Raw genomic sequence first — 27367 nt, forward strand, 5'->3', positions numbered from 1 at the left:
CGTGCCAACATGTGGCACGGCCGTGCCACTCTCCAGATGCTCTTTTGCTGCTTTTTCTTCGGGCCCAAGTTACCCTGTTGCAGCCTTACTGTTTTACCCTTTTAGTTGCTTAGTTTCTAAGTCAATTGTAAAGCTATAAATAGAGTAGCACTCCATCATAAACATTCATCTTTTGTTCTCGGAATAAAAGTTCACTTTTATATTATTGTTCTTTTATATTACTGTTTTCTCTCTTCTTCCCCCATGTCTACAATGAACGTTAGTGAGTAGACTTCTTTGTCTTGGGATTGTTGGTAAGTCTAATGACATAATCCTAAACAAACCAAGCTTAAACCCTAATTTCTATGTAACCCTAATTTCTAATCTAGATTCACCGTCTTAACGTGGATTAACAATTATCAAACTGTGGAAGCGAAAGCGGAGGGTTTGATAATCGTTAATCCATCATCCCAAACATCATTTCATAAAGCGAGAGCGGAGCTTTGATGTTGGAACAAGTGAATCTAGACAATAATTGCAAAACAGTGAAATAGTCTTTGCAATTATTGAGACAAAGAGTAGTTTCAATCCTCTATGCATCTTCTAGTAATCAAGTCAGCGAAATAGGCTTGGTTACTAGAAGTAAACTCTCACCGGACTTTCATCGGAAAGGTGAGGGGCTAAGGGAAACCGGTCTTTAGAAATTAAGGTGTAAACCATGTAATTAGATGTTTAAGTCTTGTCTAGTGAAGGGTTTGTTATTATGATAAACCAATAATCCCAAGGCTCTTTTATTATTATTGTTATTTATCTTCAGCAATTAACCCCCTATTTCATAATCTTTCTTCTCTTCTAATCATTCTCTAAAAGCTAATTGAATTCACAACTCCCTAGCGGAACGATACTCTTCTTACTACTATTACTTCGATAGGCCGTGCACTTGCGGTTTGGCTCTATCATTCTTTAATTCACCCGACTCCGTCGCGGACATCCTATAGGGTGCCATTGACACAGGTCTAGTCCCAGGTACTAAGTCTATGGAGAACTCGACCTCCCTATCCAGTGGTAAATCACTAATATCTTCTGGAAACACTTCCGGGAAATTACACACCACTAATTGATCAGAAGCCTTGGGCTCACTTTCTAACTTCAGGGAAGCAAACATCATGAATAGTTGTGCATCCTCCTTCAAAGATGTCATTATCTCTCCAGCCGTTACAAATTTTGAATTTCTTTCCTCTTCCGGTTCAGGAAACAAAACACAGTCTTAGTGAAACAGTTGATGTAAACACGGTTAAATTCCAACCAGTTCATCCCTAAAATAACATCAAGTTGACTCAGAGGTAGGCAAATCAAGCCCATCCCAAAATCCCTACCATAAATAGACAACGGACAATTCCTACATACTAAGGTGGTTGTTACTGAGCCACTAGCTGGTGTATCTATTTTCATACTACTCGACATAGAAGTTACTTCAACGTTTAGTCTTTTAACACAATCAAGAGAAATAAAAGAATGTGTAGCTCCAGTATCTATAATAGCAATTAAAGGGAAATTGTTGATGAAACAAGTACCTCGAATCAAGTTGTCAGAACTAGGGACATCTGCTCCACTCAGAGCAAACACCTTCCCTCCATTCTGTATCTTCTTCGGCTTTGGACAATTAGTACTAATGTGCCCCAACTCATTGCAGTTAAAACACTTTACACCTTCTTTACACTCTGAAGCACGATGACCCTCAACACCGCAACTAAAACACTCAGAGGAGTTTGCTTCCTTGTCACTCGTACCATTATGTTGAAGCTTATGTTTTCCCTTATCAGCTGGAACACTATAAAGCTTGCTACGACCTTGTTCCCTACTCCTCCTCACACTGGCAATTTTGTAATGATTGGTCCTCGCCTTACTGTCGTCCTCGTAGAATCTGCAGGCAGTCACTAACGAAGAGAATTGACGAATTTGTTGATAACTGATGAACTGCTTGATTTCGGGGTGTAGTCCATTCTCAAACTTCAAACATTTGGAAACTTCTGCTTCTGCTGCATTAATGTAGGGGTAAAACTTGGACAACTCTTCAAATTTCGCAGCATATTCTGCCGCTGTCATATTGCCTTGTTTCAGATCCAGGAATTCAATCTCTTTTTTGTTACGCACATCAGCAGGAAAGTATTTTCCCAAAAATTCTTCCTTGAAAATTTCCCATGTAATCACAGTACCTTCTCCCTCAAGCCTCTGACGAGCATTCTCCCACCAGAACTTAGCCTCCTCTGCCAGCATGTGTGTCGTTAGTCTAACCTTTTGTGCGTTAGTACTCGCCATCGCCCTGAAAATTCTATCGATCCCTTCTATCCAGTTCTGCGCACCATCAGAATCATACCTCCCCTTGAAGGTAGGCGGTTTGTTTCTCATGAACCGGTCCAGACGGAGCTCATCAGCTTCTCCTTGTTGGTTATGTTGTCCTTGCAATGCATTGTTCAAGGCTTGAGCCACTGCAGTCATGGCATTTGCAATTGCTTGATCGTTCCTCCCAGCCATATCGTATCTGCATTGTCAAGACAAGCACACTTAAAAGTTAGGCATCTACAGTGCTCTATACACATGTCGCCTATTAAGATAAAAAGGATGTTACACTTCGTCATTCGTCGGTCATACATTAAATAAGTAAATAGTGCATCGTACTCAACAATAGAAAATACTTTACATAAAGAAAACTTCATAATTTCAAGACATCAAATCCTCCATCAGCATTTGCTGATTAGTAACATGAAAGTCATGGTTCTTTAACATCATAAAATAAAGATATTCAACGTTTAACCCCAACCCAAGTGTTACAGATCAGAGCACACATTTATTCGACTACTTAATGGTAAATATAAATAGCTACGGAGGTATATTCCCGTTGCCACCTTCTAAGCGTCCCGCAAAGCTAATTCTCCTCTTCCTGTGTATCTGTACCCAAGAAGTACAGACACCAAACACACATACAACAGCAAGGGGTGAGAATTCACATCATAACATATATTGGAATACATGAGAAAAGAAATTATTCATCATAACATCTTCAATCATCATTCATAAATATTACACCGCTCACGTAATAGAGTCATAAAATACATACAACATTATGCACACACCTTTAGTATTCACACCAATTCACATCATTAGCACATATCAAGGTTCTTCCTATGCAGGACCTATATGCAACATACTTCATTCCTAGACCTACATGCATGCCGATACCGGATCCTATCGTCATAATAATGTAGTTCAGAGATGTGTTACTGAAGCATACATTTCGTCATTCGTCATTCGTCATTATGCAATATGATATGATGCATGAAGACTCACCAAACATCACTTAGGATCATTAAATTTGAATTAATAACCTTTTATTATGCCTAAGTACACTTCCTAATTTTTTTTTGTTTATTAGTTTAGGATAATTAAATTTGTTTCTCACTCTAACGGCTCTCTTAAACTCCATTTAATTTTCAAAGTGGTTTTGGAATCCGTTGAAAGGGTCCTCCTGAATTTTCATAAATTTGTTTGAATACCTATCTGTAGTATTTTTACCGTAACTCATAATCTAAAAATCATATGGGACTCAAAGCAATTCCATTAGAAAGCTAACTTCCATACCTACAACTTTCATCTTACACCGAGACCCAGTTCAAAACGGAAAATGGTGAAAAAGTTGAATTTTCTCAGGTGGTCTGACAAAAATTGGGGGCCAATTTTCAAAATTCAGGGCCCGATTTTTGCAGAACCAAAAGTGTGAAACGCTGCTCAAAATCAGGGGTCGATTTTAGCACTTCGGGTCTCGATTTTCAGTTGACAGACAACTTCAAAAATCAGTTTCAAAGTGTGTTTTTCACCCATTAATCACTTTTAAACCACTAAACTCAATTACAAAACTCCCAAATCATCATCCTAAGGTTACCCTATCATTCCAACACTAATTCTCCATTAACCTGCCTATTTATCTACCCTTGTTAGGGCTATAGACTCTATTCAAAACCCTGAACTAGATTCCCCCAATTCTAACCTTTCAACATCATCATCATATACCTTCATCGTTATTTTTTTTATCGAAATTCACATCATAACATCATTAACATCTAAAGAGTTCAAACAACCCCCAACATAGAATAGATACCCTAGAGTGAAAGGAATCTCCCCCTTACCTCGAATCTTTTGAAAAATCTGGTTTTGGCTTGACCTTGTTGCACTAGGGTTTTCTCTGCCTCCGCTCCTCTCCTCTATTCCTTTTCACGTTCAATAGATAATGAGACCTCTGATTGTTAATTCTCTATTTATACTTGGGCTAGCCTCCTACCATTAATCTTCTTATTCAATTTTCTATTATTTTTACTCCTCCCTCCCCCACTTAATTATTTTCTTCTATTCGGCACCTCCCCCTTTTCCTATATTATTTTATTTATTGGTTTTCCTCCTCATCTTGATAATCCTCCTAGTACGTCATTAACCATCATAATCTATTCCCTCATATTTAACATAAAATTTAAACATCATAACATCAATTCAATCTTAAACTCGAGAATTCCTCTAACTATCATGATTCACCAATTAAATATAAACTTCAGAGTGTTACACATGGACCAACTGAAAAAGCAACCTGATGATGTTGGATCTCCTGAAGATGAATATGCTCATAAGAATGATTCTGAACAGGAGCAAGTGTCTGGTGATAATACTATGAACTCCTCCTCTGAAAAAGAGAAACGGATTGGAGCAGAGCAGAATGAAGTGGAGACTGATCCAAAGGAGGATGTTGCTGGTAAAAAGGATGAAGAAAATGTGGTGGATGTTGATGATATAGATTCAGATGACGTTCCACTGAGCAGGAAATTTGGTGGGAGTGTGGCCAAAAGACTAAGAAGTGGTAAAGGGAATGCAATTCCCTCTGAGGCTGAAACCCCAAAGAATAGGACCAAGAATGTTGGTATAGGTCCAAAGAAAGGTTGGAGTAAGGTGAAGGTAAAGACTATAGTTGGCAGAACAAAGAAGAGAAAAATTGCATCTATGAGTGAATCTGAAAATGATGTTGATGAAGATGATGTAAACATCATCTCCTCTACCAATAAGAAGTCAGCTGGAAAGAAGAATGTGCAGACTGTGGAAAATGTTCCTATTGCCAAGGTTTCATTTCATCTTCCTGAAAACGCCCAAAGGTGGAAGTTCATTTATCACAGGAGGCTGGCATTGGAAAGAGAGCTTGGGAAGGAAGCATTAGAAATTGAAGCTGTAATGAAACTCATCAGAGAAGCAGGTCTGATCAAGACAATTTGCAATCTTGATAATTGCTATGAACAGCTTGTTAGGGAGTTTTTGGTAAACATCTCAAATAATTGTGACAATCCCCTTAGCAGAGAATATAGGTGTATGTGAGATGTGGGTGTGTCAATTTTTATGTCAACATCATCAACAAATTTCTTGGTGTTAAAGAAAACAATTTCTCTGAGTTAAAGGCAACTAATAGTCAAATTTGCAAAGAAATCACTGTCAACCAAGTCAAAGCTTGGCCCAAGAAGAAAAAGATTTCATCTGTTAAGTTGTCTGTAAAGTATGCCATTCTAAATAGAATTGCTGCAGTAAATTGGGTACCTACCACTGATTCTTCAGATGTTGCCACTGGGCTTGGGAGATTTATCTGTTATAGGTACTAAGACCAAGATGGATTTTGGTGCTTACATTTTTGAACAAACTGTGAGGCACACCAAAACAGATGCTATTAAATTTCCTATCGTTTTTCCTACCTTTACTCTGTAACATCATTCTCAACCAACATCCCAACATCAAGAATGTTAAAAATATCCCTGCCAAGAGGGAATCTCCTCTAACCTTGCACCATAAACTGTTTGGTGCTGATCATGTTCCTGACATTGTTGGAACATCTGGAAGTGCACCTGCTGTAGGAACAATGACAAAGCAGGAAATTGTGGCTGCCATCAAGGATATCTATGTACTGCTGGATGAAAGGAAAGCTCAGTTTGAGCTGATGATTCACTCCCTGGAAAGTGAAAACACAGCTGCAAATGAACAGGAGGAAGATGAAGAAGCAGATAAAGCAGACAATGGCAATGAGGACAGCAAGGGAGACTCAGATAGCAGTTCTAGAACTGTTGAATGATGTTTCTTTTTCTATTTTTATTTTGCGGGCAATGCCCTGAATATTTTTGTGCACCTGTGTGTGCCTATGTTGGTCTGTAACCATATATTTTCTGCACTTTATTTCCTTTGGTACTCTATTAGTACTATTCTTATATATTTTCCTTCTAGTTATTTCTTCTGTTTATTTCCTTTACTCTCTGATGTGTTTGGCATATTTTGCGGCTAAAAAGGGGGAGAAAATTTTTGTATATCTATACTCCATATGTCTTTTTGTATATGTGCTCTTCTGCATGTATCTATATGCCTGTTTGTGTATGTCTGATTGATATGACTGTTATTCATGTTGTTGCATTTATTTTGCAACTATGTCAGGTTATGTGTAGATGTTGGCACTCATGTTTCAACATCTTGATGGTCTTAGTGATGATATGAGAATTTGTTCTCAGTTTTTTTTTATGTACTTGTTCCTTGTTGATGCTCTTTGGAATGTTAGAACATGTCTAAGAAGACCAGTGTAGATGTTAGAACTTGTGCCACAACATCTCTGTGATGCTTCTGAGAATCTATTTTTCTCAGATGATGTACATGTTCTCTGAAGCTGCTCTATAAAAGGTTGGAACATGTCTGCGAGACCCTGTGCAGATGTTGGCACTGAAGCTGCAACATCTGGATGTAATTCTGAGAATTTATTTTTCTTAGAATTCTTAGTGTACATGTTCCCTGCTACATCTTTATATTATGGAACATGTCTGTGTGTATGACTTTTTAAAGTCTAAGTGGTTTGTGTGACCTTTGATAGGTCTACTAGCATGTATCTGCTGATAGGTTTGCTAGTTAGTGAATATTCCTTGAAAAATCTTATGCCCAGATCATGAAGTTTTTATGTCTATGCATTAGGAGTTTTTGTCTGGTCAAAATATATGTATGCATGTATTCAGGGGGAGTAATGGAATATTCCTGTAAGTAGTCAGCCATAAGACCATATATTCAGGGGGAGTGATACTTCTATGTGTGCTTGTGCTAAGTCCAAGCTGGGTGAAGGATGTTGAGTCAGAAATTCAGACATCTATGGAGCTACTTGGTTTAGTGGGAAGCAAGGGAAAGAGCAGCAAGGTGTTGATGTTAAATTGGCATCATCACTAATTTCGAGTCAAGGTGGAGATTGTTGTGAAAGTGATTCAAAATTGGAGAAATTGAAGTTTGCTGAAGATGTCAAAATCGGAGCACGATTTGAAAAATCGTAGTACGATTTTTGGAGCAGAATTGGCACTTTCCATTCGTAAAAAATTGGAGCACGATCTGGCAAAATCAGAGAACGATTTCGCACAGAAGAATAAAAATAAAACGTATTTTTATGGGCCTGATTTGGTTCCAATTTATGAGGGATGCTTTTACTATAAATATAGACATTGTATCAGTGTAAACCTTGAGATAGAGGGGGCTCAATCAAGGGTTTAGAAAGACAACAACAAAACTAAGGTTTGTATAGAGTTTGTCTCTTGGCAACAAACACTAGGGTTTGAGGGTTGATTCACCTTGGGAAACACTATTAGGATTGAGTTTCTTGGTTACGGGAAGAGAGTGGGGCTTTGGGTAGAATTAGGCGGGAGACTTATTCTTGTAACCCATTGATATCTCTTTTGTAAAGTTACTCATCATTATAGTGAAATGGATGGCTGCTCTCCCCCGGACTAGGTCAATTTGGATCGAACTGGGTAAACAAATTCTTTTGTGTTCTCTTTTTCTTTTTCTCGTTTTCTACTTTTGTTTGTGATTATAACTTCCATACACTTTGTTTGGTTGCTTGACTATCCCTTGCTCCACACATCAAGTTTATTATTGGTGTGATTTTTCATCGAATCCACAACAAGCAAGCACATTAAGATTAACGAGACAAAGAAAATCAGCAATAAACTGTCAATACATTTTAAGTTTTAGCATGTTTAGTAGCAATGAAGGTAACCTAGCACTCTGCACATTTTCATGCATCTCAAGTCTTGTGTTTAATTTTTTACACATTTTCTGTTATCTCCGGCAAACAAAGATCATCTCCTTGCCTGACCACATCATCCACTAAATCAGGCAAATTATAAGATGGTATATTTTAGGGACATGAATTACATTTAAGCCTGTTAAATAATTAATTTTAAATTGTACCAAAACTTTGAAAATGATATTGTAATTATTTATGGTTGCTTATTTCTTTCTTGGGCCATGCTAACTTGTGCCCAAAGGTACAAGTTAAAATTCTAAAAAAGGAATTAAAACATAAATTTTGTATTGAAAAATTAAATTTTAAGCTTTTAACATATTGAATGCACAATTTTCAAAATTATATTTCTATATTTTGCTTTTTAACTTGTGCCCTCTAGATTGTTTTAATTTCAGTTACTTAGTTTGGAGCTTCAGTTTTCCATTGTAACTAACAATGGCAGTTAATTTTTAATTTCCTCTGATATGAGTTTGCATAGCAGAGAATAGTAGAATAATAATCCACACCACAGCACTTTCTCCGAATATAACTCTTATATATTCTTCCTTTCTGTAGTTGCATTTTCTATTGTAATACAATTTACGATACTATCTTTCAGGAAAATAAAGAGGAAACGAAAAAATCATATTCTTGAAGTTGTGGTGCAAGAGGAAACTTACATAAAGAATCATGTGGAGTGGAAAGAAGCTCTTATGTACTGCTTTGTTTTGATAATAGAAGAAAAAGTGTTTCCTCCCTATGCTAACAAATAATGGCAACAAGATAATAAGTCAAATCAGTAGGATAGTCCATAAATACAAATAATGTAGTGGATTAAGAAGAAAATTCTGTAATAAAACTGCATGCAAATATCATCATAGGAATGAGAAGTAGAAAGGGGAGAAAGTAGCCAAAAAATATCTAATGCATGTACCACTGATCCATCTCCTAATCATTACAAAATTAATCTAAGCCAAAAAATAATCTAATTTATTTAGTTTTGCATATTTAAATCTATATAACTATTTATAACTAGTTAAAGTTTTATCAAAAAACAAGTCAAGATAACGACCAAACTCAAAGTACCTAATTAAATAAGTGATGCATAATATTATGCAAATCCTGCAATTTAACAAAATCTTCAGTATCTCAAAAAAAAAAAAAAAAAAAAAAAAGAGTTGCTATCAAAGATGCTACAGAGATACAGCATATGAATTATTGATTCTTACCATTTTCATTGGCCAAACCAGAAGTTCTTTTTTTTCATTATTTTGCCATTTTCACAGTTAACTTAAACTGCTAAAACAGCAATTTAAAAATTCACCTTCAACTTAAAAATGCAAATGAAAACGCCTGAATGAGTGAAGAGAAGAAAATGAAAGTGTGAACATTTTTTTTAAGATTTATTAGCTAGAAGGAAAAGAAATGTGAATGAATTGAAACTAGCAAAAAAGATTTCATTAGTTAAACGAGTTAATGCAATAATTACTGAAGTCTCAAGGCAACAAGGGGAAAAACAGAGATAGAAAGTAAAAAGTTTATCCTGGTTACAATACTGAAAGCCATTTACTTTTGAAAATCCGAAAATTAATTGTTTGTAGAGGTAATGGGTACCTTTTTAATGAAGAGATGATAAGATTATCTTTGGGACATGGCCAATTTTGTGGCAAGTTTCACCGTTTTGTGTCTGGCATTCTTCAACTAAGATAGGACATCCAATGATTTCTAGGGTCTGTAAGTTGGTTAGACAGGGCATTCCTTCAGGCAGTGATGCCAAATTAATGCAATCATACACCCTAAGATGCCGAAGCGATGAGAGATTGCATATCCAATCTGGCAATGCCTTTAGGTCTTCACAATTATGAAAGGCAATTGTTAGTAGAGAAGGAAGACACACGACGTCATACTTAAACCAAGTTTCGATTTCCTGTAACGCTTGACATGAAAACCAATTAATTTGAAGAAGCTGGAGAGAAGTAAGATTTTGCATCCAAACATTTGGGATACTTTTCACATCCAGTCTCGCTCCATCAATGTGTAAGGATTTGAGCATGGAAAGAGGAGGGAAGTCATTCAAACTTTCTACTGCTACTGTGTTCAATGTTGCTACCAATGTTTCCACCCCACAATTAGACAATTTCAACCCGTTCTCAAGATTTGGAAAGGTAGGCATACAAGTCAACATACGACATCCTCTGATTGATAATTGAGAAAGACGGGGAAAGGGAGGCAATGAAAGATTTTGTGAACAGTTAGTATTGTGGAAACCATCTCCCATCCTCCGCCATCCCTTCAACTTGTAACAAAGCTGAAAAGAGATGCTCTCCAAAGATGGAAAGAATGCTGAAGTAAAATCTTGATCATAATATATGTACTCCAGTTCTTCTAGGAAACTTACATGAAGTGACTTAAGGAATGGGAGACGCTCCAACGGTGGGAGATACTGCAGACTTCCGCACAAAAAGAAAGATATTTCAACAATATTTGTGAGTGGAGAAAGCCAGTTTGAAAAAACCATCCCTTCATATAGCCAAATGCTCCATTTAAAAAATCCAGATGGTGTCTCATCTCTGGAAGCTTCCCAATCAGAGATGTGAAGGTTTCTCAAGTTGATTAATTTTGATACAGCCGTTGTAGAAATCTCCACCTTTTCATTAGGTGTCAATATTAGTGTTTGTAAGAAAACAAGACAGCTAATTGATTTGTGAAGACTTCCCAGTCCTCTGCAGTGTGATAAGTTAAGATACCTTAAATGTTTCAAATTTCCAATTGAACCAGTCAACTTGCTTAAAGAGCAATATGACAGCTTCAAGACACGTAAGTGTTTGAAATTTAAAATAACTGACAATTCATCCCCATTCAATTCCTCCTCCTCATTGGAAGACAGAAAAATCAAAGTTCGCAGCCTGCTTGCATCTAATGAGCCCAATAAATGAACTGCATTGGGTTCCAACGATACATGCATGGGCCTTTGTATATATCTTTTAGCCACGCTTTCCATGTAACAACAATCATTGCCAGCTACTTGCGTTGCAAGATCATGCATTAAATCATGCATTTTGAAGCTAACAATATCACCATCTTCACCCACTTTTGCATCTTGGAAAAATGACTTCATCAAGAAAATCTTCACGAATTCGTTTCCGACATCTTCTAGGAGTTGATTTTCATCTGAGCATTCAAGATAACCATGTGCTATCCAAAGTTGAATCAATAGATCCTTCTCGATTTCCCGATCCTTAGGAAATAAAGAGCAATAAGCAAAACATTGTCTCAACCGAAGCGACAAACTTTGGTAACTCAATTTTAGGATGGACATAATGCTTTCTTTGTCTTTGCATAATTCCCAAAAGTCGCCTTCTAAGACATCGGTCCATTCTCTTTCTTCCCTTTTACTCTGTAATAGGCCTCCCAATGTTCTAATTGCTAGTGGAACTCCCATGCACTTTTTTGCTATTTCTTTACCAGTTGATTCAAGTCTTTTGGTCACTCCACTGGTTTCATTCTCAAATGTGATTTTCTTTAACATACGCCAAGATGCATCTAGAGTTAAACCATTCAAATCATAGAGGTTGCTTGCTTCCAGTCTCTCTGACACAATTTTACTACGAGTTGTCATTAAAACCTTGCTATCTTCAGCACCACACATCAAATAAGTTTTCAATTGAGTCCATTTTTCATGACTAACATTGCAAATGTCATCCAAGACTAACAAGTACCTTTCAGCAGTTAAATTCTCACGAAGTGTATGTTGTATGTAATTAAATGATAACTTATCATCAATTTTGCTATTGATTAATGATTCCAACATTTTCTTCACAATAGTCTTGACATCAAAGTTATTAGATACACATACCCACATTTTCTTTTCAAAATGGTTTTGCACTTCCACATCATTATATATGAACTGAGCAAGAGTTGTCTTGCCTATACCTCCAATACCTACAATAGCAATTGACGAGATATTCCCCTGTGGCTGCCTCAAGAGATTTATAATCTCCTTTTTATCATTTTCCCTTCCATTAATATTTGATTCTAACAAAAAAGAGATAGATTTGTTCCTAAAACTGTCAGTTTGCTTAACCATCACAGCTTTTGGGCTTAATTTCAACTTAGCCATTTCTTCCACCACATCATCAAACTTTTTTTGTACTTTTTCAAATTTAGGAACCATTGTTCGGCGAATATAAGTATGATTTGAAGATAATGAATGAAATACCCATGTCATTTTGTATTTCATACCTTCAATAATAAACTCATCTAGCAAGTCATCTGCAAGAAGAAGCACATCTTTGAGCTTTGTTATCCAATTTTGTTCCTGTTTCTCCTGGGCATCAAGGAGCACAACTCTTATGCATTCAACAGAGTTCTTAAGCCTTTCCAACTCATCCATAACACCATCAATCCGTCCATGTTCACGAAAGGCTGCAGAAGCCAACCTATAAAAACAAAAAGTTTATGCACTAATTAATTACTTTCATTTCCACACTTCTCTTCTATTTTAAAAAACATGTTAAGAATATTCCTTAACATGTGTAAATTTACACATCTTAGAAAAACCTTGATATTTATTATACAAAAAGAAACTGTATTCACCTGTTAAAGAGGCTTTCAGCAACAGCGTATGGAATTTGATCGGCCATCCTTCAAAGAGAGCAGAAAAGACAAAATGAGATGGTGTCAAATATGGGGAACAGACAAGTTTCACTAAACATGGGAAAGCCTATTTGTCCTAATTAGTTATAATGATTTTTTTTTAAAAAAACATGAAGGTCCAATTACAAGTGTGTTCCTTTTCATTTGGACACAAATATAATTCATCTTTATTATTTAAAACTACTCCCTCTGTTTCACAATATATGTCCAATTTTTGCAATGTGCACTATTTACTTTGACCATACTTTTTAACTGATGCATAAATACAAATATTAACATGTAAGATGTTGTTTGATTTGTCTCGACCACTACAACATTTTTGACCTTAGGCAACGAAACTTTAGACCACGGCTGGATAAGCGTGGCTTAAAGTGATATAGGCGACAGATTTTTACACGTAGGCAGGTTTCTATACTATGTCCACCAGCTTTTTGAAAAGCGTTGTCTATTCAAATTAGGCCACGACTACTTAATCGTGGGAATAATAAATCCGTTGCCTATTCCTTACACGCAACGGTAGTTACCTGTTAATATATAAACCACATTATAAAACTGTTGCCCTTTCTTTCATAACTAGGCAACCTCTGCAAAATCGTGGCATCAATAGGTTTTGTCCACGGTTTTAGAATATATTAGGCCTCTCTTTAGATAACCGTTGCCTGTGAATTTTGAAACCGTGGCACGAAGATCTCTGTAGCCCACCTAGCATTTCCCTCTATTTTTCTTATTAATAAAATGGTAGAAAATAGAAATTATATTTACTTTTGGATTAAATAAGTTTTTTTTTGTATAAAATATAGTGAATGACCAAATCTCATTTTTGGTCCTAATAAATAAAAATTGACAAATTTGTATGTTTAAAATTTCAGCACGTAGTTTTAGTTCTTGATATAAAAAAATTAATTATGCTTAAACTTTCAAAGCTTGAATATGTGATTTTCCCTTCACGTTGTCATTGTTTTGATATTAGTCCCTGTACTTTTTTTTATTCGACATTAATCCATGGTTGTAAAATTTTGTTATTAGTCCTTATATTAAGTTCTGTTAAAAAAAAAAGAAGTAAAATTAACGGTGTGTCATGTGAATCAGTTATTACACGCCACGTGGCACACTAAAATACAAATTTTTTAGAATTAAAATTTAAATATTCCAACATTTTATTATTATTTTATACCCCTGTACTTTGGTATGGGTCCATGAACCCCCGTTTTTTTAATCTTCCAATGATATTATTATTATGTTGTTCATTATTTTTATTGAGAATAATTATAAAAAAATATAAAATTATTTCTATAATTGTGATGTCCCTGCCAATTGAGCTATGTCTATGGAGACTATTGGTCAATTTTTTTTGAAAAAATAAGCGAATTAAAATTAAATATTTATAAGAATGAAATAGTGGTGAAAAAAAAAACTCAAATGACATATTCTATTCCAACGAGTTTGGAAGAATAATATTGTTATGGTAAATACTTGAATTCTTTATATTTACAATGAAATTCAAATATTTTATTATTAATTTTATGATTTAGTTTATAAAATATAAATTTTTTAGAAAAAATATAAAATTTAATTTTAATTTGTTTATTTTATCAATTTTAATAATTTGGCCAATAGTCCTCATCAATATAGCTCAGTTGACATGGACACCCTAGTTTAAAAAAGAAGACAATGTGATAGGATTAAAGCTTAGTAATTTCTAAAAAGAATTATTATTTCATAATTATTCTCAATAAAAATAATGAACAAAAGAATAGTAAAACATAATAATATCATTGGGAGATTTAAAAAAAAAAGGTTGAAACCAATAATTATTCTTAAAATTTTAGTGTGCCACGTGGCAATAATTATTCTTAAAATTTTGTTCCAATTGTTATGGATTGTTGTTATTTTAATGGGATATAACTAATTTTTGATTCCTTAAAAAATAATTTTCAATTGATAATTAAAATAAAAATGATAAAATAAACTAAGATAAATGGATAAATTTGGGAATGTCCGTCTGAACTAGAGCTATTAACACGGGCCGACCTGTATGGACCAGGTCGTTTAGTCCGATTAATTATCGGGCTTGGGCCTTAAATATTGAGCCCGAGTTTTTATAGGAAAAAAAATATATATACTTATTTTGTTTGTTACACTTTTTAAGTGATAAAGAAAAAAAATAGACATATATATATATATATATATATATATATTCATATCATGTTTGTTATATTTGTTTTAATATTTAAATTTATTCTTATCTATTTGTTACATGTGCTATTTTGTATTGAAAATTGAGAGTTTTTTTGAAAAGGGAAAAAGTCAGCACAAAAGTGCTGAAAGGGGGTTGTTTTCTTTATATATATTATAGATTCGTTTCATTATTTATAATTTTAAAGATCGAATATATAAATATCTATAACCATAACATATGTAATTTATTTAAAATTGATTTCCTTTCCATTTTAGTTTAAGACGTTTGTACGAAAATGTTTACAATTTTTTTTTTGCTAGGAATTATTTTTTTTTTGAAGGAAGGAATTATTTAAACATATTAAAAATATTATTTAAAAGAATTTTATAGGAGTATTTTATAATACTTTTTATAAAAAATATATAATTTTTAATACAGACCGACCCGTTTAGCCTGCGGCCCATGCAGGGCAGGCTCAAGTAGCATATTTCAAGCCCGTTTTTCAATCAGGCTTTTTTGGCTCAACCCGATAAAGCCCGAAGTCCGTCAGGGTCGGCCCTAAACAGGTCGGGTAGCCCGTTTTGACAGCTCTAGTCTGAAAGATTGTCTTTAATAATTTTATATTGTTGATGTCATTAAGATAGATAAAAATTTATAATATAAAAAATATTTTTTTAAAGGATAAAAATAATATAAAAATAATATTTTTTAAAGAAAAAAAAGTTTTTTTTTATTTGGAAATGAAAAGATATATTTGCTATACTTTTGCCTTTTGGTGTAATTGTACGTCAATGGGAATAAATAATTTATTTCTCTATTCCTAAAAACCTTCCTAAAAAAACAAACCTTATTTATCCTTTTATTTTTTTACTTTTTTATTTTTTATTTTATAGAAGACAAAATCAGCAAAATCTCTTTCATTTGTATGTCGCTCTTTTCTTCTCCAAATCGCTCAAACCTTTCCCTGAAAACACACAGATCGTTCTCTTTCTTCTTCTTCGCAAGCATCCGTTTTTCAATCGAACCAATCGAGGAACCCTATCACCAACAGAAGTACGAAGGGTAACAAACACAACCCCATCACACTTCATAGTCAGAAAAGAATCTGAAGTTAGATCTGGTTTGTCTCTTTATTTCTCCATCGATTTTCCTTGAGATAGCTTCTAGAATTTCTTATTGCTTTCAATTTTCGCTTATTCTCCAAAGTCACAGTATTAGGGTTTGTGTTTTTAGATTTTTTAACTATTGATTTGCTTTGTATCAGAACAGTCCCATCAATTTCTTAACTTAGGTTTCTTGTCTGACATTGGAGAATTCTAATTTTGATGATTTTATAAGTTATTCTCAAAAGAGGGGTTAGGTTATCAACTAATCTTTAGTTGTGATTCTTTGATGAAGTGAGTAAATTACTTGTTGAGAAATTGAATTTTGGTACTATTCTTAAGCAAAGAAGATGTGGGTTTGAATCTCAACAAGTCTTTGATTTTGAATCATTTGTTTTCAAGTTTGAATCTTTTTTTTTTTTTGTGTTCAATTTAATCTAGTGTCTTACAAAAATCTACATGTTTTGAAGTTATAACATTATCATTGTATCCTTTAATGGGTTTGCATTATCTCATTATACATGGCATAGTGTGACAGAGCTCAAGAATCACTACAAAGTAAGTCTATTAAACACTTGAAGCTATTTATAAATCCACTTGGTGTTTGTTCTTTGTCATTTGTTTCTGAGACTTTTTCTCTTGCTTCATATTGGTATGGATATGCATTGGACCTTTAAAAATGGAGATTTGTTAATGATATGTATGACATGTGTACTCTTTAGACTTGCTAACAATAATGAAATATTGTTGAATTCTTCTTAGAGATTTGTTAGTGATATGTATGACATGCCATGTGCACTCTTTACACTTATCAAATGGACCTTTGAAAGTATATACTATATTTGCTCATTCTATACTAAATTTGCTTTTAGTTTAACATAAAGTGGTTATGAAACACGTACGCATCATATATAAGTTAACATGTGGATTGAGTGTTCACTCTAATGACTTGTTAACGGGCATAGTGGGTTCTTCCTCAATTTTCTAATAGGAATGAGCCAAAAAAAAGTATTCCTGCTATCTAGATGTGTTGTGGTGTCCGACACTTGTACGATACTCGTACGACATGTATCGGACAAGTCACATAAGTGTCCAAAATAAAATAATTTTTTTCTTTGCTTTGACACTCCTTGAACCGATGTTTGACACCTATATAGCGAAATTAATATATATGTAGCGGTGTGCCGGTGTCCTTTGTTTTTTTTTAATTAGTGACAGTGTCCTGTCATAATCCATCCTTCATAGATTCTTCATTGTTCATTATTTCTTTTGCAATTTTGTGGGTCTTAACGTACCTTGAAGTAGTTGTAGAGTAATGTGCACCAACTATTTAAGATCTCATTAAGAGATGACAATTTCTCAAGAAGAGGAGCAAAGAATTAAGCGTCCTCATTCAATTTTAAGTGTAAAGTATGTACATCTATTCTTGATTTAACATTACAATTAATGTTTTCCATGGATAGAATTGATTGGTTCAACGTTATGTCTTACAAAAATCTAGTATTTGAATGGTGAGGCTATTACCTTCTGCAAATTGATCTATATTTAAATTTCTAGGTTGCATTGGCCTATGCTAATTTTAAAAGTGAGTAATTGTGTTTTTAGGCTGTTTGGTCTTTTATGATATTCTTTTATTTCACCCTATTATTTATGTTGCAGACAAAGATGCGAAGATTCGCAAGAAGATACGGTTTGGAGACTCAGATAATATGATGAGTTTAATTGAAAAAAGAGTATATTGTGGCTTAATTTAATTTTAACTATCATGAATATAAGTCTTTATTTTTTTCCCTCATTATCTATTCAAGAAAGAATTCAATTCAACACTTCAAAGAAGCGTTGGACTCATTAACATATTGAAAGTCTTGAATGTTGTTTAGGTGTCAAAAGTTGACTATGAGTTGAAGTTTGTTGTCAATTGATGAAAAATTTAATTTAAGATGTAACCACTTCAGTAGACCATTTAGATGCTAATTTTGGCAGGTACTTATTAAAAAACTTGTATAATTTTAAGATTGTTGATTGAAGTATATATTTGATGTGTTCAAATTGAAAAATTGTCATGTGGAGTCTTATATTAGATGCATGTGTAGAATCAAGGGGTTGGCCATTATTATTTTGAAAAATGTAGCATCATGGCAGGATATTTAGGGGATACGCTGGTAATTGTTGTTTTTTTTTTATAAATTTCTTTTTGCCACGGTTTGTCAGCGTGGCTTTAGAAAATACCGTAGCCTAAAACTGTCAATGAAAGCCGTTGCCTAAACCAAACCGTGGTCTAAAACGATCAGCGAATCCGTGGTCTCTTCCATCATTTTAGGCGACGGTTGGATTATTTTGTGGGTTAAAGTGAAATAACCGTGGCCTATAGAATAGGCAACGCCCGTATATACCACACACGGATAACCGTGGCGTGTTCGTATAGGCAACGGTTTTGGGGCTTAACCCCATGGTTTTGTGGCGTTGTGTAAATTGAAAAATGGTGTAGTGGACAAATATTTTCAAAATATTAAATTTTTATAATTTTTTACTTTAGATAATTAAAGATATTAACGGTCAAAATTGTACATTGGCATATGTGAAGTGGTTGACTTGGACATGTATTTTGAAACAGATGGAGTATTAATTTGAGGGTTAATATAATAATTTTCATTATAAAATATTTGTTAACTTGCACCAATTTAGTAAGTTAGACCCACTTTTGTTATGAACATATTAATGTCACAATTAGAAACATTAAACAACCCAAAAAAAAAAAAAAACAAAACGATTTTGACAACATTAAAAAGAAAGAGAAAATGGTTTTGACAAAAAAAAAACATAAAAACTGTTACAATTTTTTTAAAATTGCATAATTACCATTCATTTAATAATGGTTTATAATAGTAGTAGGTTTATATTTTTGTCTAAATGAAAAAGTGCACCCTTGCTAACTTGAACCTTCATGGTTTTTGTTGGTTTAAGTTAGAATATCCCATATATATATACGAGGAGTGTTACGATCACTCTCTATCCGACACTTTTTTTTAACTCACTCTCTTAATGAGTGAGGAAGGATTAAACTACACCGATGCAAAGTTACACATTCAATATCATTTTACTATGGATATTTTCCAAATTTGTTCTTTAGATTGTAAGTCTACAACTAATATATTAAAAGATGTTCACCAAAATGCCTGAATGTATTCGGTTAAACCATTAATATCACTAATTTGATGTGTTTCATTGTCAATTTTCTATCAAATGATAAGAAAAAAAAATTTATTACGGCATAAATATAGGATAACAGTTTATTTTTCCCTCTTACTGGTGTATTTACTCAGCGTTGTCCATTTAGGATGACCAAAATTATGTATGCATGGTATTTTCAAATAAAATTCACCACGGACCGGTACTGGAAGAATATCTTAACGAGTGCATACAAATAGAAAACATAAACCATATTTTAAGTCCCCGTAAATTAATTCTTTCAACAAAAAAAAAGTCTCCGTAAATTAATAGATGCATGGACGGATAAAATTAACTGGATTTAGGAAAAATGATTACCACATATAGAATAAAATAAATATTTATTAAGTACTCGGACTCGTAGAAATCCATATACGCTATTAAATTAGGAAGCTTATACAATTGTCATATAATGAAATCCATATAAAAATTTCATTCAAATAACCAATACTCCTAAATAAATTTTTTTTTTGAAAGAAACTCATAAATAAATTTTAAAATACTACTATCAAATGCAAAACAAAAATTTTACCTTATGCTGACATCAACATCATTCACCAAAGCCCCTTTCTCATCAGCATCCTCTGATTGATTCAGAATTTTCTCGTATCTTTTACTTGCTTCATCCGTATCCTTTTTATTATCACACCTCGAGGGACTGGACTTGGCATCAACATCAATTTCCGTAGTAATGGACGGGTCATATATTAGATAGACAGCTGTCTTCTTAGCAATCAACCCATGCGCCAAAGCTACAAATATCTCCACATTGTCACCAGTACCAAAATTTGACAATACACCATGCCAATCTTCATCATTAAAGGACATTATCGTGTCACGCTTGTAAATTTGGATAGTGAGTTTTGTGTAATTAATGATCAAGACACTAGTAAAGCATTCAATTGTCAGGTTTTGAAGTGTTGACAAATAACGAACACATAAAGCTATTCCCTTCATGCAACAATCACTATCCTCAGGCACTTGGAAAAGTACAGAAGATCCTTCGCATTTATAGGCTAACCAAGAAGGATAATTGTTACCCGGAAGGAAAGAATGACTAGAATTGGTTGCCAAACCCTGTATCATGAACATATGCTAAGTTATTTATGAAATAGTGTTCTAAACAGACAAATGTATACAAGGAAACTGATCCAAGGAATCCAGGCAATATAGTTCCTTTCGGCTTTCCATTAAGGTAGCTTTCTCAATAACAACTGTAACAGATACAAGTTTACCTACAAGTTCTCCCTCTGCACTACGATCTTATCATTCTATGCAAAAGATTTTTGTAAACTTGATCTACTGGCCTATTATCAACATTTTAGAAAATACCTGACATTTTTTTCCAGTCAATTACTTTCTCTTCAAAGCTTTAACAGTACTGTTGTCACTTCTTTATGAATAGACGTATGCAACAACATGAAGCTTTTGTTTTCTAATGAAGGGTTACATTATGGAAACATTTAGCTTACCGCTATGGATTTCCTACTAACGTAGAGAGAAAAGAAACATCATAAACTAAAGATTTTAAAGCTCTGTATCTGTAAAAATAATTATCTAGTTACCTAATTCTTGCAAGACTGTAGCTTTATTTGCTTGTTAGATTGTAGGTATATATACTATACATATATATATTTTAAAAAGAACTGTTGAATTGGTGATTTTGTATTTTGTAATAAGAAGATCCAAGTCCAAACAAGGTTGGCGTATTATGCATAACGACGACTTATTGATCTCACAATGTTTGAAAGCAAGGTATTTTCTTAGAAGCAATTTCTTGAAAGCTTCATAAATTGGTTATTGTCCAAGTTATACTTGGAAAAATATTTTGCAAGCTTGTGTGGATGTTATTTAGAAAGCTGGTATTTGGAGAGTAGGGGATGGTCGTCTAATTAACGTATGAGGGGATAATTGGCTTCCTTATCAAAATGGGCACAAGATTTGGTCCCCTAAACACCCTAATTGTGATATTATGTTTGTCTCAAACCTCATTCATCATGATATTCGATGTTGGAATGCCCCTTCAATTAATGAAATTTTTCTTCCTTTTTAGGCTCAAGAAATTCTTCAATTGCCGATTTCTTTCTCTCAATTACAAGATGAATTTGTATGGGATGCTTCACAGTCAACTATTTTTTTGTGAAAAGTTCATACCATTTCTTAAAGGCAAGGCGTGAAGTAGATATCTTTCAGAGCTAGCTAATGCAAAACATTGATCACCAAGTGTGGAAAAATTATGGAAAATAAAAAGCATTTCAAGACACATCCATTTATCTTGGAGGACTTTACATGCAAAACTACCTGCAAAAACTTATCTTTTTAAAAAAGAATAAGTAGCGATCCATCGTGTGTTCTTTGTAGACAATATAATGAGACAATTTCACACCTTTTTAAGGAGTGTCATTGGTCAAACCAGATGAGTCCGGGTATGCTCCATTTACCTTTGCTCCATTTACCCCATTTACTTATACGGATGTGTGACATGTGGCAAAATAATATCTAATGGTTGAAATTAGAAAAACAAATATAAGTAATAAAACAAAATTCCTAGCTTAGTACTGTTCACTTTCTCCTTCAATTAACATCTCGTCCAACCCCTTCCCCTCATAACCTGTAACCATCCAATCTCCGCTGTTCGCCACCGTCAATTACTCCATCGCCTCCGTTCGCCGCCGTCGGTTACTCCATCGCCGCCAACCACATCTCTTGCTCTCATCGTTGCTCGCTTATGTCCAATCAGCAGTTTCATGAGCGGATATTTTTCGTACCACAACCGTCGTCACTAATAAGTCCAGCGCTGACATCATAAATCAGCCCATCATAGCCACCATCACTTATAAAACAACGACGTTTTGGCGTGAGAAAGAAACGAATCGGACTGAGTTTGGGAATCGGACTGAGTTTGTGAGTAAGAAACAACGGCGTTTCAAAATTAGTGTCTGGTTTCCTTGTATTCATTGCATTTGTGTTGAAATTAAATATTTAGGAAAAGGGTTTGGGAGAATAAAGATGGAGCAAGGATATGAGAGATCGGTAACAATCACATGTGTGTGTGTTTATTTTTGCCTTTTTAATTTTAACCGTTGGATATAATTTTGCCACATGTCACACATCCTTATAAGTAAATGGGGTAAATGGAGCATACCCGGACTCAAAGCAGATATCGTTTGCTTCCTCTTTAGATGTGGTATATAATTCACATGATTATAAGTATGTACCTTTTCAAAAATGAATGGTGAGAAATATTATTGATGCTGATGAGGATATTATAGTCTATGTTTTGGACTTATGTTATGAAGTATGGTATGCTAGAAATAAGAAATGTTTTGAGGATATCGATGTTGACGTGACTGTCACTGTTCAAAAGACACAAAGATTTGTTGTGAGAATTTTAAGTGCTAGTACGGTGGAGGTCCAACTTTGTCAATACCTGATGCTCAATGACACCTCCTTTTAGTTATTTCTATAAACATAATGTTGATGCAACAGGTCCGATTGGGGGGGGGGGGGTAAGTGGAGCATTGATGTTGTGGTGAGAGATAACGAAGGTGTTGTCGTTGCTGGCTAGTCTTTTCATTACCAGATTCTGAAGTTGCAGAAAGGTTTGAAATTTGCGAAAGAACATATCTTTTCTAAATTTCATAGAAGAATTAGATGCTTCTGACCACATTAGAAGCATCTGATTCAGATTGCAAATTTCAAACCCTTCCGCATAGCTAAATCTTCGGCAACTTCGGAATTTGGTAATGAAAAGACTTTCCAGCAATGAACCAATTCCCCCCCCCCCCCCCCCCCCAACATCGGACATGCTGTCTCAGCACTAAGCTTGTAGAAATCACTAAAAGGAGGAGTCCAAATGTTAATCAACAATCTCCCACCTAATATCGACTCTATTATTGAAGATTGTATTAATTTTAGTGCTTGTTTTCGTAGTTCAAATTTTTTGTATGTAAGGCATGAAGCTAACCAAGCTGCTTATTATTTAGCTAAACATGTTCTTCATAATTTAGATTGCATATGGATCGAAGAGAGTGCTCCTTGTAATTTTACAGTATTGACATATGTTACACTATGATATATATGACCCCTAGCATTGATATTAGTTTATCTAAAGGAATACCTAAATAAATTTCTTGTCACTTTCAGAAAACTTAATGCTACCATTTAATGAAATGAAGAAAAAAGAAAACCATGTTCTCTTAATTAATAATAAATATCAGTAAAGGTGAAAGGATAGAGAAGGAACCTGTGCTAAGCTCTTGTCAAGAGTATCCATGACTATTTGGGAATTTCCCATTCCAATCACAATTGATTTTAAGGAAAGATTTGTGATTTGGTGTCCATGTGATGTTGTTTCCAACTCAGTAAAATTCACATCATATAGATCATCAATAAATCTTCTTAATTCTTGAGTAAGTTGATTCTCTGAGTGGCATTGAAACCAAACACATCGAAGCTTTGAAAGGACGGTAAGAATTGGTGATTGATAGTCCGTATTATTACTCTCTACATCCAAGGAAACTAGAGACAACGAATTGCCTGCAAATGGAGAAATACGGGATAGGGAATTTCTGGTTGGCGACATCCAAGACCAAATGAGAGAAGGAAAAACATCACGTGATAATCCTTCATATCCACATAGAGATATGTATGCAATGCTTTTTGATCTTGCTATTGAATAGGGCACTTGTTCGATACCAGTATCTGCTGCAATTAGAGCTGTCAAGGATTCCATTTGCAATATATCTTCTTCCAATTTGTCAATCTTTGAACAACCAGAAAGAATAAGTGTTTTCACTGATTTCAATTGATAGGCCTCTATTGGAAGATTGCCAAGACTTGTACAGTCACTAAAATTTATCAGAACGAGATTCTTGAGGTCCCCAATGGACTGGTGTACCTCAGACAAGCTTGGACAGTCCTTCATAATGAGCTTTTCTAGATTCGGTAATTTTGAAAAGTCAGGGGTGATTTTCAAGTACTTAGAATGACTCACATTGAGAATTTTCAGCTTGTCTAACAGCTGCAAGAAAATGATTGTTTAAAAGAAAAATAACAAAATAAAATAGCAAATATAAAGGTGGCAACAGATTATAATGTTATCAACCTAAGTTTTAAAAGAAAATGTTATTATACCTTGGTCTCCGGCCAAACTTGTCTAACATTGCTATATTTTAATTCAAAAGCAACTAGATTTCCTTGATCAAAATCATTGGGTATAAATTTGAAGGTAGATCGTTGCCAATCCACCCATCTCAATTGTTTGGAAATTAACCCATAATCTCCGATGAGGTCAACACCATCAAGTTTTAAAAGCCTCAGTTTTTTCATCTCCTGTAAAGCATTAGTATCGAAGCTAATTCTGTCTGTTCTTTGCCACTTCAAATTCAATCCCTCAATAGTATCTGTTCCCTGCATGTTAAGTAAAAAAAGCTGAGAAAGTAAGGGAAAATGTTCATCATTTGCTTTTCTTGCTAGAAAGCTAGGTAGCACCGACACTTCATATTGAGGGTGTGTTTTGCATCCAACATACGTTGGTGCCAGACAATATACATACACATGTGATTATATTCAATCGTTTATTTTTTCTCAATTTATTACCATTGTCAACGTCTTACTGTAAAATGTCGGGTTTGTGTTGGTGCTTCATAGCTAGAAAGTAATACATATACTTATATAACTGGAAAGGTGCAGCAGACTACTCACGTTTGTAAGAATGCAAATAATGCATCCAAAAAATTTCAGCCAAAAGTTATGGACAGCAAAACTAGTTCAGCAAAAAAAATAGAAACTTATGATCTTTATAAAATTATAGAGGATGGTCAAAAGTTCTTACAGTTTTTTTTGACAAAACATCCAGCACATCGTCATGAAACCACAATCGACTATGCTTCGCAGGCTCTTTTTCTAAACTTTCGGCAACAATTGATCTACCCATGTGTCGTAGCAAATCATGCATTTGAATCTTGTTATTCTTTCCAACTTTTATGAGACTGCGCTCTATGAGGACAGCTATTCCAATATCAGCATGAAGTCCACAACCATTTAGTATCACTGTAACATCAGCTCTGTTCTTTCCAATGAAGAAACAACATATGTCAAGAAATATATCCTTTTCAGTATAATCTTCTAAACCATCGTAGCTGATTCTCAGTTTCTGTTGCACTTGATCGTTGGGAGTTTTCTTTAACTTTGATAGTGCACTTCTCCATTCTCGGTTTGTCCTCTTTGATAAACAACTTCCAAGGACTTCAAGAGCCAATGGTAATCCTCCGCAATAACCAACTACTTTATTAGTGAGTTCGCTAAAACCTTCTCTTGGATTTGGTTGTTGAAAAGCATGCCAACAGAAAAGTTCAAGGGACTGGTGTTCGTTCATCTCCGTCATTGTGAAGATATGGTCATTACTAAGTGAATTGAGAAGGCTTGCATCTCTAGTTGTAATAATCAGTACACTTCCTGAACCAAACAACTTAGGATTTGCACACAGAGCTTTTAATTGCTCTGGTTTGGTCACATCATCCAGTACGATGAAGGTCTTTTGTCTCCGAAGTCTTTTTTTGATCTTAGTTATCCCCAATGCAATGCTATGAATCTCCTGTTTTATTTGCAGGAGATCTAAAAGAAGTTGTTGTTGTAAATGAATAACCCCTTTACTATTATGATCGCAAACTTCTCGAATACTTTCGACGAAACTTGTTCTACGGTTGAATTTACGATAGATTCGATTGTAGATAGCTTTGGCCATAGTTGTTTTCCCGGATCCACCCATTCCCCATATCCCTATCATACAGACCTTGCTTGATTGATCATCAATAAGCTCAATCACTTCTTGCACGCGGGATTCCAATCCAATTGGAAAATCCGTAGTAGACAACAATGAGATATCTATTTTGCTCAAAATTTGCTGAACAATTTGCTGCACTAGTTCACCTTCATTCCTTCGGTAATAATAAATAGTTATAAAGACAAAGATTGCGCATAAATTATGAACACTTAGATACGTTTTTTATCCTTGTAAATTTCTTCTACTTTCGGTACTCCAAAATTTTCCTTATCACTTTTCATCTTGTTTTTAAGTCAAATCATGTGAACCCTTGAGATTTTTTGAATGAGTTTTTGCAAGATTGTTTAAAATATTATAAAAATCTCTCCAAAAAATAAATTTGAATTTTTTAACAAAACATATGAAATATAAGAGAGTTTTATAATGTATTAATTTTGACTGAAAAAAAAAATCAAATTTCAAACGATATATATACATTGACTTAAAGCATGAACAAAAGTTGTGATGAAAAACTTTTTGGGACTAAAAAACTCGAATAAAAATTGTAGGAAGATTAAAATGAAAAGTTAAAAGAGATTTAAAAAAAAAAAAAAAAAAAAACCCAATTATGAAATACTCCCATTATAACCTCAATAAAATTGGGTTTATTCTCAAATATAAGTATTTATTACCTGAAAAAAAAAGTATTTATTACCTGAAATTGCTGGCATCCCATCCGGATAGATTTGCAACTTGGGTGAGTGCGCTCCTCCACTTGGACAACAGATCTTTTCTTTGTTGATAATCTGAGTATATTTTTATTGCAGTTACTTCCAAGTCTTTCCCAAAATTACCCGTCTGCTTACGGACAACTGATGGGTCAACATGGTAAAAGAGGGGTATAACCAACTGGCCATAAGTTTTTTGGCATTCCAAGATATGTACAAGTTCGTTAAGACACCAGCTAGAGTCTACATAGTTCGCCGAGATCACAACAATAGATATCTGAGACCCTTCTATTGCTCTCTCTATTTCTTCTCCCAGCTTATTTCCCTTTGTAAGCTTCTCATCATCAAGAAAAGTGTTGACTCCTGAGTTTTCAAGTGCAGCATAGAGATGAGAAACGATACTGTAGCGAGTATCCGCCCCTCTGAAACTTATGAACACGTCGTAGATCCATGGATGATCAGAGGAGGAGGACATAATTGTTTCGATCAATTTCAATCAAGTCAACGGTAGTTACAAGACACAAATGCAGAATAATAATAATAATAGTAATGATGAGATACAATACGATATACTTGTTTCCTTCAAAAAAAAAAAAAATACGATATACTTGTTCAAACTCATCT

At 34.3% G+C, this 27367-nt stretch overlaps 3 protein-coding genes across 5 annotated transcripts; 1 reads left to right on the plus strand and 2 right to left on the minus strand.

The window, feature by feature from the left end:
- Positions 1-1194: 1194 nt before the first annotated feature.
- On the minus strand, positions 1195-2514 carry LOC146904504 (uncharacterized). Its single transcript, XM_085728301.1, has one exon. The coding sequence runs from the start codon at positions 2512-2514 to the stop codon at positions 1195-1197; it is 1320 nt and encodes a 439-aa protein (XP_085584427.1).
- Positions 2515-2657: 143 nt separating this feature from the next.
- On the minus strand, positions 2658-27367 carry LOC146904505 (uncharacterized). 3 transcript variants are annotated; one of them, XR_015017582.1, is made up of 9 exons: positions 26731-27367; positions 25086-26190; positions 24386-24661; positions 23496-24272; positions 19782-20326; positions 12680-12727; positions 9698-12522; positions 8764-8840; positions 2658-2928 (listed from the first exon to the last, which is right to left on the minus strand). XR_015017582.1 is itself a non-coding variant. In XM_085722862.1 (8 exons), the coding sequence occupies exons 1-7, from the start codon at positions 27216-27218 to the stop codon at positions 9702-9704; spliced, it is 6060 nt and encodes a 2019-aa protein (XP_085578988.1). In that variant the 5' UTR covers positions 27219-27367; the 3' UTR covers positions 8657-8845; positions 9698-9701. The 3 variants fall into 3 exon arrangements, 1 of the variants encoding a protein (XP_085578988.1); XR_015017581.1 differs by having other exon boundaries at positions 8764-8845; XM_085722862.1 differs by lacking the exon at positions 2658-2928 and having other exon boundaries at positions 8657-8845.
- On the plus strand, positions 4594-6130 carry LOC146904506 (uncharacterized). Its single transcript, XM_085728302.1, has 2 exons — positions 4594-5331; positions 5726-6130. The coding sequence occupies exons 1-2, from the start codon at positions 4594-4596 to the stop codon at positions 6128-6130; spliced, it is 1143 nt and encodes a 380-aa protein (XP_085584428.1).

The sequence above is a fragment of the Medicago sativa genome, chromosome 7 (genome assembly GCF_051527215.1).
Source record: "Medicago sativa cultivar Bolivia chromosome 7, Bolivia_mono, whole genome shotgun sequence".
Classification (NCBI taxonomy): domain Eukaryota; kingdom Viridiplantae; phylum Streptophyta; class Magnoliopsida; order Fabales; family Fabaceae; genus Medicago; species Medicago sativa.

Coding starts and splice junctions, on each gene's coding strand:
- LOC146904504 (XM_085728301.1), bottom strand. CDS start 2,514: ATGGCTGGGAGGAACGATCAAGCAATTGCAAATGCCATGACTGCAGTG.
- LOC146904506 (XM_085728302.1), top strand. CDS start 4,594: ATGGACCAACTGAAAAAGCAACCTGATGATGTTGGATCTCCTGAAGAT. Junction 5,332..5,725: donor AGCTTGTTAGGGAGTTTTTG/GTAAACATCTCA, acceptor ACACCAAAACAG/ATGCTATTAAATTTCCTATC.
- LOC146904505 (XM_085722862.1), bottom strand. CDS start 27,218: ATGTCCTCCTCCTCTGATCATCCATGGATCTACGACGTGTTCATAAGT. Junction 24,662..25,085: donor ATGTTTTGTCAAAAAAAACT/GTAAGAACTTTT, acceptor CTTAACATGCAG/GGAACAGATACTATTGAGGG. Junction 12,728..19,781: donor GATGTTGATGTCAGCATAAG/GTAAAATTTTTG, acceptor CTCTCTTTGAAG/GATGGCCGATCAAATTCCAT.